Below are 16,824 nucleotides of genomic sequence, written 5' to 3'. Positions count from 1 at the left end.
AATTGTAATTTTTAATCTAAGAGAAAATACTTAGCTTGCAAGCAGAGTGGAAAAAATGAAGATTTTTTTGGTGGAATTCAAATTCCCACTACTCTTTAGGCAACACTGGAGTATAATAGGCATTAAAAAATGTTCTCCCTAGGATTCCTGGAAATCTCCATCCCAACACTATGTCATTCTTGTCTGCTTTATTGTTTTTTGTTCCTATCAGAAACTAACCAGAAGCTTGGGGAAGGGAGAGTCTCAGCTCCAGTTGTGTCAGACTCAAACTTCTCTTCCAATTACTCACTCAAGACACTCAGCTCTTCTGGCTGTAGCTGCTATGCAGTATTTCCACCAAACTCTTCCATTTTGAATTATAAATTTAAAAAACCAAATCCTACTCTTTTCTTAGGAAGATCTTCTTTATATGAACATTTTTAAGCAGCAATCTGAAATCAAACCTTCTTTTCTGTCATCATTGTGTCTCTAGAGAGGAAAATGGTCTTTAAACAATGGAAGGAGGAAAATTATACTGAAGATGTCCTAACAGGTCACAGTGGAGGGTCAGGTATTTTATTGAAGTTTCCATTGTGGTCATGGCTTAGAAAACAATCAGGTGGTCAGTGTGAGAGCTAGAGCAGTCCATGCTGTGTCAGTGGTATAGCCTCTGCTCGATGCATCCATGGAACTCCTGTTGGCATTCCTGGGAGCAGCACACAAGCATCGAAGGGAGTCTAAACCTCAGCGTCCCTCACTCGCTCACGGCTACAGCGCTGAGGGTTTGTGAGCAGGATCCACGTTCTCTGTGCTGGCTGGGCTCCCCTGGGGCCCTGTGCAGGCTGGCCTAGAACAGCAGCTAGGCTGGGCTAAAGAATAAAGTAGGGATTTATCAGGAGGCCCCAACGGATGCACCTTGGGCAGCACAAGAGCCCAGCCCATTTTTCCCAGGTGAACCAAAATGGTCACAAAATGGACACTGATCTCTCGGGGTCTCTCACTTTTATAAGTTCTGGTCCATTTGCATATTGGATCTAATTGTTCAATTACAGCTTTAGCCCATGAAGTCCCATCCTTGTTTTTCTCTCTTCAGTTCACATTGTTTGTGCTCCTGGGCCTGGGATTTGGATCATTTGTCCTTGGTCCCCAGCTACAGAAAGAATCATTACCATGCCCTAATATGAAGCTCAGAATCACACACTAAAGCAGCACAGAATCTGAAAAATATAAAAGCTAAAACATGTGGCATCACCCTCCACATCCGTGAGATCAAGAATCAATATTGTATTAGCAGGGAATGCCTCAATGAAGGCAGGAATGATGCATCTGACTCCATGAAGGCTAATTTATTACTTTATAATACTATATATAGTAAGGCTAATTTATACTATATATATTAAGGCTAATTTATTACTTTATAATACTATACTCTCAGAAGGCTAATTTATTACTTTATAATACTATATTATATTAAAGAATACTATACCAACTCTAACTATACTAAAGAATACAGAAAGCATACTTACTGAATGTTAAAAAAATAATAATGAAAACTCATTACTCTTTCTAAAATCTTGACACAGTTTGGCTCCAATGGGCCAGAGTTAAAAGAGCTCACACCAGAATTCAAATCAGGCAATCACCTTTGGGTAAACAATCTCCAAACACATCCCACATGAGCAAAACACAGGAAAAGCAAAAAAGATAAAAATTGTTTTCCTTTTCTCTGAAGCTTCTCAGCTTCCCAGAAGAAAAATCCTTAGCAAAAGAATTTTTTTCAGAGAGTGTGAATACCACAAATCAACATCCTACCATTGAAGCCATCCTGATCCAGGTCCCCCAGGGGCGCGATGGAGCTGCCGAACCGCGCAAAGATCTCAAAGCCGTTCAGCTTTGCTGTCTGAAACCCTCCCGAGGCTCGCTGAAGGCAGATGGTTACTTGGCCAACCTCCTGAAGCTTCCCATCTGAGCTTCGATCCATAAAAAGAGGGGCTCCAATAAACAGATCTGTGTAACTGGACCAAAACAGGACAGAGCTCTTCAGCAGCAGCAGGAGAATTCATTCTCTTCAGCACTGTGAGCTCAGCACTGAAGTCAACACTCAGATGAAAGCTAACTATCTTTAAATTCAACTGAAAGCAAATATTTATTGACCAAGTAAACACAAATATACAAAAATTTAATGGACCTTAAGCATGTGAATATACACATGTATTTATGTAGATAAATGCAAAAGCAAACCTACAAATGTTAAAACAAATGTGGAGTGTTAGCAAAAGAGTCGTGCAGATGTGTTAAACCAGCAATAAAGACAGAAATCTAGATTGTGGGAAAGACCTTCTAATAAAAGTTATTTTTTAATTTCCAGAAGCAAGTTGGGTGGCATTGGTGAGAAGAGAGAGAAGACTTACTTGTCCCCATCAATATCTGTGGCAGCCACCGAATACCCAAAATAGGCAGCCATCTGGAAAACAAAATTCAAACCAAACCTGTGAGTTGCAGTGATACAAACAAACAACTTTACACAAATCTGAACACAAAATACATCAGGGAGATGATAACATATGCCACAGATTTTATTTGTTCCTTTCTTTTTTGTTCCTCTTCCATACTCTTAGAAAGTAAACATGTTGGTTACTTTTCCCATTTCCCCTTTCATGATCCAGCTCTTTCCCAGCTCTCAAAACAGGCAGCATTTCCTTTATTTAAATAAGATTAGAATTCCATCAGAATTCATAAAATGTTGCTTTGGCAATCAAGCCAGCAATATGCAGACTATCATCTAGTACTCTAAATACTGCTGCACTATAGGAAAGTCTTGCTGGTGTCCCACCACAGCCAGCAGAGCCACCCACCTGCTCTCCAGTGAAGTTGTACATGGAGGACATGTTTTTCCCATTGTAAATGGACACCTGCACGTGAAGAAATACACATTACAGCATACCAGCAATAATCACCTTTCTTTATATTTTGTAAAGTTTAATGTTTCAAATTTTTTTTACCATGCCCAGAGTTCTTGCTGCCCGTGGGACTCCTGACACAAAGTCTGAAACACAAAGCAAGAACAGATAACAGTCAGATCCCAAGAGACAGTGACTGCTGAACAGAGCAGCTCATTCCTAGCTCTTGATTCATTTCTCTGTGCGCTGTACCATCGTTTTGAAAAATCTGCCCACCCTATTAACATGATGTTCTTACTGAAGCAAGGGGCTTACCTTCAATGCCATCACCATTGAAGTCTCCAACAGCCACTGAATAACCTGCAGAGACAAGATGAGGCTTTAAAAACCTTATTGAACCTTTCATCTCTCTTTACACTTTTCACAAGTGTCTCTGCGCACAGTCCTCTTCTCTTCACCTTAAAATGCACTGTTATAAATATTCCTTGCAGCAGCTTAGACTATGAAGAGCTCCAGGAATACTGATGAGTTACAGCTTCAGCTGTAACTCATCAGTAACCAGGAATTTGAGATCAGAAAATGAAAATTTTAAAATTATCATCCTGAGAATTTTCCTGGTATATCCTTGCTTTTTTCCTGAGTCTGGTTAGACATATACGAAGGAAAATTATGATTTCCCACTGCTCATTGTTTTTCTTCCAAAACATAATTCTTTAACGTTTTTATTTTGTTTTTGTAGGTTATTTAGAAACAGCTGCTTTTAAATAACAAACAAACAACCAACCACCTATGTGACTAACCTCTCATATAAAAATCATGCATTTGCCATTCCCATATTCAGCTTGAATCACAGGGCATGTAAAATCATGAAAATGCTTCCATTTATTTTGTCATCACGTGCTTTTTGAATCAAAAAAATGGCAAAATAACTACAATAAATAACTACAGTTCCATCATACATAAATGGGTGTATTTTCAGGAATTCACTCCCTTGTTTTCTGTTTAATGTGGAATTGCTAGTTGTGTGATTTAGATGTAAGCACCAGCAGTGGCAGGGAGTAAACAAAAAATAACTACAGTTCCATCATACATAAATGAGTGCATTTTCAGGAATTCACTGCCTTGCTGTCTGTTAGATGTGGAATTGCCAGCTGTGTGATTTAGATGTTGGCAGGGAGTGTTGCAGGGGGAGGTTTCTGGTTTCCCACCACGTACCCAAGTAGCTGTCATCAAAAGCAGCACTGGCAGGCCTGGTGGCTAGCTGGTCATCATACTTGGTGCTGTAGACTTTGGAGTCATACTTTGCCACAATCTCTGTCACTCTGTCAGAAATCAGCTGGCCTAAAGAGAGAGAAAAGAGCTGAAATCCACAACAGAATTCGCTGCCCTCAAAAGCAGTGGCACTTCCACAACAGCAACCAAAAGGGGCCAGCTCCAGCAGCACCAGGAAGGACACAAGTGAAAATATGGATCCCACTCCAGCAAAAACATGTTCACACATTGAATCAAAGGCACATACAGAGTTCTCACTGAAAACAGAGACTAAACTAAGGCAGCACTTAAAAGGCAGGGGTGAGATATCATGGCTGTGCAGAACTGAGCCCTTTGGGTGCTCCTTGCTCAGATACCACAACAGGAGAGCCTGTTTTGGCAGACAAGAAGCCAATAAAATGGACAAAAATGAGATGAGCACAGTGCATTGCCATGTTCTCCATTTTCACTTCATCAGCCACTAGGTGGTGACTCCTTTACATTCTTTTCTTCGAGTCTAAATTCAAGCTTGAATCACCAAAAAAACCCATTCAGAATGGCACTTCACATACATATTCATACATGTGTGAAGGGAAAACTCCTCCTCTAGCATCTCAGCATGTGGAATAAAAGTTTAGGATGAAAAATCTTCTTTTCAGAAGCATACTATTGTCTTCTATTCAGAGCCAAATGGGCTTTTTTGGTAGTAGTAAAAGAGGACAAGGTCACTTTTGCCAAAAAAGCAATAAAATGAATACAGGAACCTAATTTATATGATACTGCATCTGCAGTTTAGCTTTAATCATTCAATTTTGTTTGTAATTTAAAACACAGGACTGGAGCAAGCCTCCTGTGCTGCTGCACCTACATGTAGGCTGGCATGATACAGAAAATCTATTAATAAATGTTAGAAGCTCCATTAAAAAGCAGGCAGCAGAGTTTGGCAGCTGTGTCCTGATTACAGCAGCACCTCCTTTGAACAGAGAGCTGCAGGTAAAGGCTGAGTAATCCTGAATCCCACTGGAGCAAAGTACACAGGTAATGCCAGGTAGAGGTAAAATGTGCCCCACAGCACAAACCAATTAAGACAAATGCAAAACATCTTTGCCATCAGAGGAAAACAATGAAATTCTCTTTAGAGGGAATATTTCTCATTGAAAATGCACTCTTTGTTTGTCAAATTATGAAACATGTACATAGCAAAACAAAATATGCTGAAGGAAACTTATTCTGCTGATGAAAACAAATCCCATGTGCCAGGAAAACGCTTTTATAATGATCATGGAATTATTTAAAACACAAAGGACATCTATGCTATTACTGCTACAATCATTATCTGTGGTTGCCTTGATTATTCAGGAGATATTCTTAAGGACAAAGGAACATTTCTGTCAGTTTTCTTACTGACAAAGACTCTGACAGCAGCTGGGAGACTGTGGATCAAAATGACTGAGAGGATAATGAGAAAAATCATAAAGGCCATCTTCTCTGTGACACAAATTATATTCTCACCTTGCCAGTAAAAACTTCCAGGTCCTCCCAGCAGCACCCTGTCTCCCTTGGAAGGGAAGAAAAAAAGGAAGACAGAGAGAAAAATTAAAAACACATGAAGCACATCTAAAACCAGACAGCACATCCTATGTTTGTAGGAAGAAATCCCACACATGTACATCACTGTAGCTCTGCTGACCATCACATATTTTCCTTTCTGAAGGGGTGATTAATTAGAAATTCATCCTGTAAAATGCTAACAAAAACCTTCAGTGACTGTTTCACCCATTTAGAATTCTAGGCAGAATTTTGTTTTTATTTTAATAGACCCTTCTTCCCCCATAAATGTATGGCAACAGGAACAAAATTAGGAGAAAACTCAGAGTGTTACATCGTGTTTTGGGGTCAGTACACAAAATAGTGTCATCTTCTGCCTCTGCCATTTTCTGTAACTTATCACTAGAAAAACTTAATTCAGAATAACTGTGATGTAATTCCCCCACTCCATATTTCTTGGCACAACTGCAATTCACAAAACCATTTTATGAAACTTTAACCACCTTAGCTATCCCAGGGTTGGGAATTTGCTCAGTAAGTATTGAATTAGGCCATAGACTTTGCTGCATAATTAAACCACTTATTCAGGTTTTAATCCCAAAAACTCCTGTATTCACCACTCAGAAAAATCTAGGTCAGACATTTGGAGATACACCCTGGCTTGCCCACTCTAAGGTTTTGGATTAGAGCCCAAAGCTGGTTTTAACTGGGCCTGGAATCTGCACAGTGACCCTGAGGGTGTGTGCAAAATAACCCAAACACTCACAGCCCTCTCCTGCACTTGGCAGTGTCCTCTGGAGGAAATCCAAGAGTGGCCCTGGGCAAGGAGTGATGGGATATGACCTCATCCTGAGATGTGAGAGCCCAAAAAAAGAGCCACAGCACAAACAGGGCTTGCGTGGTCTCAACACGTCCTGACTCTGCCCAACCATTTCACTGCACAGCATAAACCACCACAGTGCCTTCTCAGATCTGTGCACAGCTTTACTGTGCTTGGATTTCAAAAGTAACTGTGAATTTGAAAGAAAAAAAAAACAGAGCTAGAACAGGCAGGGAGAGCACAGCAGAGACACAAGTCAGTAAAACACCCCTGTACTTCTGCTGGCTGATGAGAAATCAAATTTGATTCACAAGCACATTGTTTACCAGCTCCTGAGTTGTCATTCCTAAAGAAATAACAATAGCTATAACAATAGCTATAACACTAATCCCAGGTCTCAAAAATCCTGATTATCACACTAAATCCACTTGAGGGCCAGCTGCAGCAGAGGGTATGGCGGGAATCTGGGAAAGCAGATCATTTGTTCGGGACATGGTTCCTGCAAGAGCTGAAAGTCTTCTGCTCTGAAGATGTTGGGAGAAACAGGTCTATAAAAGCTCCTTAAGTGGTTTCAAGTTATTTTTTTGTTTATTTATAAATTTTTTTTGGTTGTGGTTTAGCCCCCCACCAGAAAAAGCAACATTTGGTTTCATAATAGCTGTGATTCTAAGTGCTCTGTATCAGGTGCTATTCTAAGTGCTCTATCTATCAGCTGCCTGCTGACCCACAGAAACGACCAAAAAAACTCACATACCTTTGTGAAGTCAATGCTAAATCCACCTTGACAGAATCCCTGTCCATCTGCATCAATAGTTGCTACCAAAGAAAAAAAGGATAGAAAAGAACACTTAATTTAATTTTCTCCTCTTTATCAGTACTCCATCAGTTGCAGTACTGCAGATACTTTTCATGCATCTCTCTATGTAAACTTGCACTCCTAAACTTGAACCTTGGAATACTTTTCTCCTTAATCAGTATTTCCTCTTTATCAACAACTCCCAAGCAAATGCTGTAACAATTTTAGGGCTGGCCTAACAGACACGTAACATCAGCACATGTTCTAGCCTAGCACATTCAAAGCAAACAGCAACCCCATGTTCCTTTGTGTTTAATCTTCAAAAGTCTTGGGGAAAATACATTAGCAATTTCTATTCAGGAAATAAGATATTTGGAAAAGAGGGGATAATTTTTTCTTTTGGTATGGAAAAGAAAGCTGATTTGACTTAAAACAAAAAGAACATACCTGGCTGAAAATATGTCTCCATACTGAGACTCATCTCAACAAGAATTGTTATGGCTGAATCCATTTTAGGATTATACAGCTTCAGAATAGAAATTCTGGGAGCCACTTATCTGAAAGTGTGACTCTGTAACTAGCATGATTTAATTTAATACTTATTATCTAACTTCTTGTTATGTTGGAACAGGCTGGATTTTATTCCTGCTGCTCACAAATGATTTTCAGCAAATAAAAAGTCAATCCTAACTTCAACATTCAATTTTTAGGTTATATACTTCTAAATCATCTATCAGCCCAACTAGAGGAAATAAATGCAAAGCATTTGGAAAATGGGAGTCCAAATGTTCAACAGTTTATATAATTTAAACAATGCATTACTACATCTGTATGCACACAGGGACATCAGAACTTATTTTTGCAAAACCTCGCTTTTTAAAATGAGCTTGAACCTTAATGTACTTGAATAATGATAAAATACTTGAGTTTCATAGGAATTCCAGAGTTGTTCTTTGAAAAAGCACTTGCTACACAATTTGGCTTGAGTGATTACTACAGAATTGGTCCCTTCAACAACAGAAGTCCTAAAGGTCCAATGATCCTTGGACCTAAGATTTTCCTCTGGCCTACAGTAGAGTAAACAAGGTCTGCACCATGGACCTCAAATGAAAGAGAATTCAGATGTCTGGATCTAGTTTTTAAGTTTTGTTCTAATTGCTATACATGGAAGGGAGAAATAGCTGTAAAACATTTCATTCCAAAATGTACACAAACTGCGACACAAGAGGAATTCCAAAGTGAAAAGCCACCCAAGAACCCTACACTTACTTGATCTGCAGGGAGCATATTCCACAAATTTGGACCCAGCAAGCAGGTAACATGTTCCTACAGGTTCTCTCTCTTGTTTTGTTTCAGTTCTCCAGTGGTACAGAGGGGCACAGGCCTAGGGAAGAGCACACAACAGTGAGGAAACAAACTCCTCTTCCAAATACTGGTGGGTATCAAATAATACAATGAAATTGTACTTTTCTACAGAAAAGCAACAAAAAACCTGGCAGATGTGTCTTGTCTTATTAGAGAAGAATTATACTATCAGCAGTGGGGCAGAATTACCATCAGTTTGTATTTTATAAATATCTAATTTATAGCAAGAATTTTAGAAACAATATTTTCTTAAAGCAACAGCTGTGAAGTGTTTATCAAGAATTTATAACATATTCTAACTCAAACTAATTTTACTTTCCTTAAAACTAGAAAAAATGCTCCTAGCTTTGTTTATAAGGAGTGAAGCAAAGCCTAGCTAAGAAATTCTGAAGAAAAGACAGTTCATGCTGATTAGTGGGATTTTGCTAAAATTCTAAGTTTTCTGGATCTCTTCACATTGTATTCCACTGCAATATCTCAGTACTGATGCATCTGAAGGGCATCAAAGACATACCAGGATTTTGTCATTTTGGGATCTCACAGAGGCTCCAAACCACTGATGAGACTTAAATTCTAATGGATCACCAGGAGCAAAGTCTCTGTTACCTACAAAGAAAAGAAAAAAGAAGCATAATTTCACAGGAACCTGTTCAGTAAAAAATGAAAAAAAAACCAAAAAACCCCCACACTAAGCCATTGGTTTTGATGCATACAGAGAAAACCAGGGACAGCAACATTGGAGAATATCACACTTTGATGGAAACAGGCTTTAAAAAATTATTCATTAGTATTTTTTTACATCAAGGGCCCAAAGCAGCTATTTTTGCATACAGAGCATTGGTACAATGCTGATTAGTTGAAGGAGCTCAAAGTTTATAGCATGTTTGACAGCCACACAGTAAATACCTCATAGCTGAGATATTTGGCTTCCAAGCAGATTACAGCACTGCTCAAGGAGCAGAGCCAAAGCCCTGTTAGTTCTGATGCCTCTAAAAGAAATATTGCCTCCATTAAATCATGTGAGCTTTGGCTAGAATCAGGAATGAGATCCTTCTCCTAATTCCACCAAGTGGTAACATCTCTATTCTGAGTGTCACTGCAATGCACAAAGCAGGAAATTTGCAAACTTGAAAGATATGGGCAAAGAGAGCAAGGTAAAAACTGAGTAATTTGCAATGGTGTCTCTGTCCCATGATGCTGGCTGGTAGAAACAAGTAGTACTTCTGCAGGTGTGAGTGCCAAAATAATGGAAAATATATAGAAAATATATATCCAGCAAGTAATATAATAATATAGAATATTTATTAAATAATACTATTATTTATATAATATATAATAAATATAATATAATATAATATAATATAATATAATAAAATAACTAAATAATAGTATATAATAATATATAATACATATAATATAATACATATAATATAATATATATTATACAAATATATATTATTATAGTATATATATAATATAATATATATTATATAATATATATAATATAATATAATATAATATAATATAATATAATATAATATAATATATATTGTAATATTATATCTATAATATATATATCTATATGCTATATACTATATACTATATACTATATTATATATTATATATTATATATCATATATCATATATATCATATGTTATATATCATATGTTATTATAATATAAATTTTTAGCAAATAACGTAATAATAAATAATAATAGTTTATATATATGTATATAAAATAATAGAATTATTTGGTGTTTCTTGTGTACTTTCATTGGCAAAATGAGGGAAACTTAGCCAGCATAATGAGAAAATCAATGTAAGACTTCGCAAAACATACCTTTGCTCAAAGTTCCCTAACTGGCTGATTTAGAGAGCCCAAAATGACAGGAATTTATGAGGCAGCAGCCACATAACACCTGCAGAGTGCCAGGGGATCCCCATACCCAGCCCTGCTATGAATCAGAGACTGTGGCCACTTGAACCAGAATTTCCCTGCTTGTTTTACACCTTGTAAAGAACGCTTTGTCTGCAGAGATTGTGTTACTTCCTTCAGGAAAGTCCCATGGAAAAGACAAAAGAGATCTTAATCTGCCGACTCAGCCAAAGCAAGCAAGTATCTGCACTATTTTTGCTCTCAGATTAGAACTACACAGAAACCAATGCCAAGCACATTGCAACACAGAGAACTATTGTGGTTTTTTCTAATGTCATCAAAGGGGACTCAAACTCCACCTCCCTCTGTCACCTCCCCTCCATCTCTTACTGGGCTGGTGCTAAAGGCTTGAAGAGTCAGCACATCTGCACAGATTTATGTACATTGAACATAAGTCATTGCTGATGGTCAGCACATCACAGATTTATATACCTTGAACATAAATCATTGCTGATAATCAGCACATCTGCACAGAATCATGTACATTGAACCTTTATACTCTCACCCTCGCACAGGTTAAAATGTAGCTTGGAGACCTGCATGCCACATTTTAATGGCACAGAAGAACAAAACCAAATCAGGGTGTTTTCCAAATAGGGAACTATCTTTGACACACTCATTTTTCCCGTTCCTTGTCTTTATGAATATCCACCCGCAGACAGTTTTGCTCAAAGGCATGACTGGGTGAGTTTCAGATGAAGCTGCCACCCAAAAGGGGCAGCAATTCCCATTTGCTCCTGTCCCCAGGTTCATTCCTGCTGCCTGTGTCTCCCCTGCTCACATCATGGCCCACCTAAGAATGAACCCTCCTAAAAAAGGATTCAGCAGGGTGAGGTTCCAACCCAGCTGGCTGCATGGGGAGGGGAGCAGTGCTAAACTGCTGGGGAGAAGACAGCAACACAGGGCTGGGAATTATATCCTTTTTGACACCAACAGGGATTTAAAAGTTAATTCATCTTTTAACCACACCCAGGGTTACGTAGCCTGGAAAGACAGATTTGGCTTCTGTCCTCTACTTGTCCAGCTACTCTTGAATGCAAAGAAATGTCTCAGCTCTACTTGCCAAACACAGCTTTAAACAGTGCTAAACTTGGGGATAGCTGCAGAGTGGCATTTTATACTTTTCTGTTGGATATTTATTATGTATGCGTGGCAAAAATGAAAGCTAGCATAGCAGTTCCATAGTGTAAAGCAGAATCCCATTGTCCTAGGTACTATAAAGGTGTCTAGGATGCAAACCTCCCACTCAAGTTTAAAACAACAGGCAAGAATTAGAAGGAAAGGCTGTGTTGTAATAGGGATTAAGCAGCCATTCTGCATTATCAACCTGATTTTATCTCAGCTGTAAAGGAAATGAGTTCCTTGAAGTCTGGGCTGAATAATAAGAATAAAAAATACAATAAAAAGAAAGCCAAGTCCTGGTTATTGAGGCCACCTGCCCATGGTCTATGCTGACTGCTCTGGAGAAGGGGGGAGCCAGCAGAAGAACCAGCACAGGCTGCCAGAACTGCTCCTCTCTGCCCTTTCCCTGTGCACCCTTCAGCTGCCAAGAAGGATCAGTGTCCAGGACAGCATCTCCCTTGGTGTTTAAGGGACAAAAATATTTTTTACAGTATTAAAAAAGCCCTGATTCAGCTCTAAATTGAGGATGATAATATTAGAAATCTCAGTGCTTTCAGATACAACCAGAAGCTGGCACATAAAAACCCCAAATCCCCAAAGCGGAAAGGAAACGAACATGACCACAGAGATAATTGTGTGCCAAATGGAGTTTATGTGCCAGATGTCATGACTTCAGGAGCCAGCAGCGTCATTTCTGAAGGCCTGAACAACAAATGAAGAATTCTTACAAAACCCCACCACCCCACAGAAAAATGTGTTCCATGAGGCAATTTGGCAAGCTGGATTTTAGTTATTTATAGCACCTCTATTGTGGAAACTTGCTGCAAACATCTCAGTCAAGTTGCCCTGTGTCAGTGCAAACATAACAAAGCAAGATGTGCTACAAGGCTAAAATGCCTTAGATTGAGTTTTTCTGATATTCAAAGCTTCTTTAGGTTCTTTAAAACTTTATGTGAGGGGTTTTAGGGAGAGAGCCTTGAGTTCAGCTTGAGAATGGCTGCAGCACTGGAAAGTGCATGAGGACAGAAGATCTAGATCAAGTGGAAAATTTGTACATTTGAAACACAGAGAAGTCTCAGATGAAAAATTGATACAGGCTAAATCTGATGTTAACTCTCCATTAGAGAAGAAAACCTTTTTTTACCTATACTCACTCAGAATTCTCCCCAGGAAAAACTGAAATAGATTATAAGCCTTTCTCTCAGATCCAAAGAGAAACTACTTTTATGAGGAATTCTGGAAAACACCCACTCAACAAAAATCCCCTCGCTTTAAACAAGAAACCATTTGAGTTTTTACTTCATGATGGGAAAAACAAACATGAAAACACTTAAATGTGAGCCCTCACTGAAGCAGTTTTAACCACAGTTAAATATTGAGCTACTTTATACCATAAAGTAGATGTGTCATGGGAAGGTACAGGACTGACTTCAGCATTTGCAATAAAACACTGACATTGCAATAAAACACTTCTGTGTTTTATTGCAAAGAAGAGCCTGAATTAATTATTATTTTATCTATCTTTGTATAACTTTTAGTGGTAGATATATATATATAAAATAAACCCAAAAAACCAGTACCTACCTTAAATGAACCAAACTGTATTACAGGTAAGATTTAAGCATCCAGGGATTTATAAATCTAGCCCAATGCTTTGATGTATTATAATCAGCCTTACTACTATAAGGGTTCCTGTAGCCTTATTGTATTTCTTATAGCTTTTTCTTGTACTCTTAAAATTTCAGAGTATTCCAAAAATACCCTACATGTGTCTTTAAGCCAATGATGTACATTTTAATCATAAAATCACAGAAGAGTTTGGGTTTGAAGGGACCTTAAAGGTCATCTTGTTCCAACCTCTCTGCCATGGGCACGGACATCTTCCACAGGTTGCTCAGAGCTCCATCCAACCTTGCCTTGAAAAAGCCTTTAAAAAGCCATTCAAACAAATATATCTAGGCAGGACAAACTATATTCTGACAAGATTTATTCCAGAAAACATCTAGAGTTTTTATGCAATGCCATTTGTCAGACTAAAATGTAACTGCTACAGGGACTTGTACTTGATGGGTCACTAATTCCAGGATTATGTCATATGGCCGGGGGTATTATTTCCTATTTGTAAATGCAGCTTCTGCCCTGGTCTTTCCTTTGCTCCTTCTGATTGTAGCAGGCATCACATGATGATTTTACATGACTCTTTCCATAGGGAAAAAGGGCTGACATGTCAAGTCAACAGCGCTGTGTGTCACAAGGTACTTTCTAGGTGGAGGGATGGGGTAGTCAGGGCAAGAACAGAATTAAAATTAAAACAAAACAAAACAAAAAAAAGGTGTGTTGCTGGTGGACCAATGGAGCACTGTCCCTTTACCAAATTCCATAGAATTTGAACTGAAAAATGAAAATTAATGTGGAGAGATGATGGGTAGAAATTACAGAAAATGAAAAGAAATCCATCTTCTAAATATAATTAAAAGATCACTTTTTTATTCACTGATGGATTTCTTTAAACTGTCACCTTTGGATAGCTGGCACCTTCTTTCCCCAAGGTGAATATTATCAGTTACAGGAACAAAGGAGTTACTAGGAAAGTCCTGCTGTTGAGTAAGTGGATCCAGTTGTAACTTGCAGCCTGCCTGTTTTTATGGTAATGAACAAACTGAACTAAAACATTTACCCCCATCTTCAGACAGACTTATCAGAGATAATCATGAGTCAAGAGGCACTGAACTGATGCAACCTGGTTCAGTGCCATCACACTAAAAACACTTAAGAAGTTGTAAAATGTAAATAGCCATCCAATTCACAGACCTCTCCTTAAAATAAACCTCTTTGTAACTATGCTGACTTCACGGAAATGAATTTGCCCTTCTAGGTGAAGGGAAACTGTGCAGCTAGCCAAAAGAAAGACAAAGCTATAAAATACACAAAAGCCCTCTTTTAATAATAGGAGAAGTCTATGCAGTGTCAAGTATCTTTCATCTATCATTGCAACCAAAATCTGAGCGATTTCAGCCTCAGTTGATGCAGCAGGAGCAAACAAACCTGAGCTCATCTTCCCTTGAAACTCCCCACGCTGGGAGGCAGCTGATGCTTTAGCAACCTTGGTTTATCCACTGTGTTTTGCAGTCACTCAGGCAGAGGGGAATAGAGACCTTCCCACTGTCCCCTTCCCTCTCCTGAGGTATGAATCCCACGTTTTCCCCCCGGGCAGTGCTGGAACAAAAGCATCTTTTGCCTCGCCTAACAGAAGTGAGCCGCCTTTTTTTTTTCCAAGCCGTCATCCCCCTGCGAGCCAGCCACATCCAGACAGAGCCAACAGTGTTCAGGCAGGACTCTACCTAATCACTGAAGCATGAGCAGCTCTCTGCTGTCAGCTCTAACAGCGTGGGGAGGAGTTTCCATAGGTCCTGCTGCTCTCTCCTGCATTCAGAGCACACCCGGATCCCAAGGCACGCTCCAGCCACCCAGCACAGGGAAAAGGGTAACAACCAAATTCAGAGGGACTGAGCTAATGAGAGATTTAGCCAGATAAAAATCAACCAATTTCATTCCTAATCAATGCATGGTCTTCACAAGATTTATTTATTGCTTTATTGTTGATGAAATCAATGGCCTCTGAGATTGAAATTCCCCTGTGGATTCCGTGGTGATACCAATAAAGCAATCAGCCAAAAATAAAGCAGCACTTTGTTAGAACAAGCTATTTTCAAAGAACACTGACCTATCCCACACTTCCTTATTTTGTAAGTGGAAGTGATGGAGTTTTGAACAATTGACTGTTTTGCACAAATGACCAAAATCTCCAGGAGGGAAATGTAAGCTCGTGGCACCCACTGCAGCCATAACTTCATCAGCAGATCTTACCGGGGGCAGTGCTACAGCTCAAAGCTGCCTGAGGCACTTAAAATACCCACTTCAAGTAAATAGGTCACAGATAGATCCAGCCATGCCAAACTGGTGGCTTAGGCTTCCAAACAAAGCCTCCTATTGTCTTGGATCACCCACTCAGGGGATAGGAAAAAAAAACAAATCTGCAAATGTAAGGAGTAATCAGGAGAGTTCTTTACAAGGGCATTTCCTTTGCAAAAGTCTCCTTCTCCTCTTTTAGCACAAAACAAAACATCCAGTCTCCGAAGAATTGTATCCAGAAGCATTTAAGAACGAACAATTTCTCTAAAATTTCTTTGCTGCATCAAAACATGGGAAGGGGGAAGAGGAGGGACAGCACATGGGTCAGTGATAAAACTTTCTCCAGGCAGAAGCCACATTGAATTCTTTTCCCAAAGCAGCAAAATCACATCACACTTGATATACTCCTAGATTCTGGTATTCAACAGCCTCTGCAAGGCTCCCCAGTCCTGAATTTTGAGCTGTGCTGCAGAGAATGAAAGCAGCAGGGAAAGCTTTCCCCAGGAGAAGGAATGACCACTCAGCCACGCATCCCTGGTTTACCACAGGTCTCAGAAAAGCAAAACAATCCATTGTCTGAACAAGCAAATCTTCCTGGGCTGAACACTGAATCTGCTCAAGAAATCTGCAATTCATTAGCATAGAAGTTCAAATGGGTTTTTATGAGCATATTTTCCTTTGTAGCAGTTCGTAGAGCTGTCTGCATTTCATCAGATGATTGCAAATGCAGCAGCTCTTGGGGCAGTGTCAGGACTGCACTTTCTGGTGCTGACATAAAGAGCTACAGTTTCAAGCATCTTGTACTGCAGCAGATACATTTCTCAATTAAATTTTTAAATTTTAATTTTTAAAATAGCAGCAGGTAACAAAATACTTTGGTCAAACTTTCATGAAAAGCCATCAACACATGGGGAAATGCTATTTCTACCAAACCATTTCCCACTATTCTTGACTAATGACGAGCTAGGACCTCAAAAAGAAAAATAAAAGAATATAAATAATTATGAAGATTGTTTCTTTTTTGAAAGCAAGCACATAGGAAACTTTTGACTTATATTAATTTGCTACATGTGTAGCCTGATTAACTTCAACTGGTTACATGAGTCTCTGAATAATTTTTTGTTTGTTGAAGTGAAAACTCAAAATGATCCTCTAAAATTCCAGGGGCAAATAATGGAGGTATTTATCTAGACA

The 16,824-nt window shown here is 38.9% G+C and overlaps 1 protein-coding gene across 1 annotated transcript in view; it reads right to left on the bottom strand.

The window, feature by feature from the left end:
* Window positions 1-16,824, bottom strand: part of ITGAV (integrin subunit alpha V) — a 47,931-nt gene that overhangs the window by 21,887 nt on the left and 9,220 nt on the right. The window contains exons 3-12 of the mRNA XM_064717785.1: window positions 9,174-9,265; window positions 8,564-8,678; window positions 7,253-7,314; window positions 5,643-5,688; window positions 4,095-4,220; window positions 3,195-3,239; window positions 2,982-3,025; window positions 2,835-2,891; window positions 2,391-2,443; window positions 1,792-1,994 (exon numbers count right to left, since the gene is read on the bottom strand). Coding sequence (XP_064573855.1) covers window positions 1,792-1,994; window positions 2,391-2,443; window positions 2,835-2,891; window positions 2,982-3,025; window positions 3,195-3,239; window positions 4,095-4,220; window positions 5,643-5,688; window positions 7,253-7,314; window positions 8,564-8,678; window positions 9,174-9,265 — 843 coding nt within the window. The remainder of the gene's footprint in view (window positions 1-1,791; window positions 1,995-2,390; window positions 2,444-2,834; window positions 2,892-2,981; window positions 3,026-3,194; window positions 3,240-4,094; window positions 4,221-5,642; window positions 5,689-7,252; window positions 7,315-8,563; window positions 8,679-9,173; window positions 9,266-16,824) is intronic.

The sequence above is a fragment of the Zonotrichia leucophrys genome, chromosome 7, assembly GCF_028769735.1.
Source record: "Zonotrichia leucophrys gambelii isolate GWCS_2022_RI chromosome 7, RI_Zleu_2.0, whole genome shotgun sequence".
In the NCBI taxonomy this organism is placed as follows: Eukaryota; Metazoa; Chordata; class Aves; order Passeriformes; family Passerellidae; genus Zonotrichia; species Zonotrichia leucophrys.
Note: the sequence above shows the minus strand (reverse complement) of the source record. Positions and strands in the feature narration are given on the sequence as shown.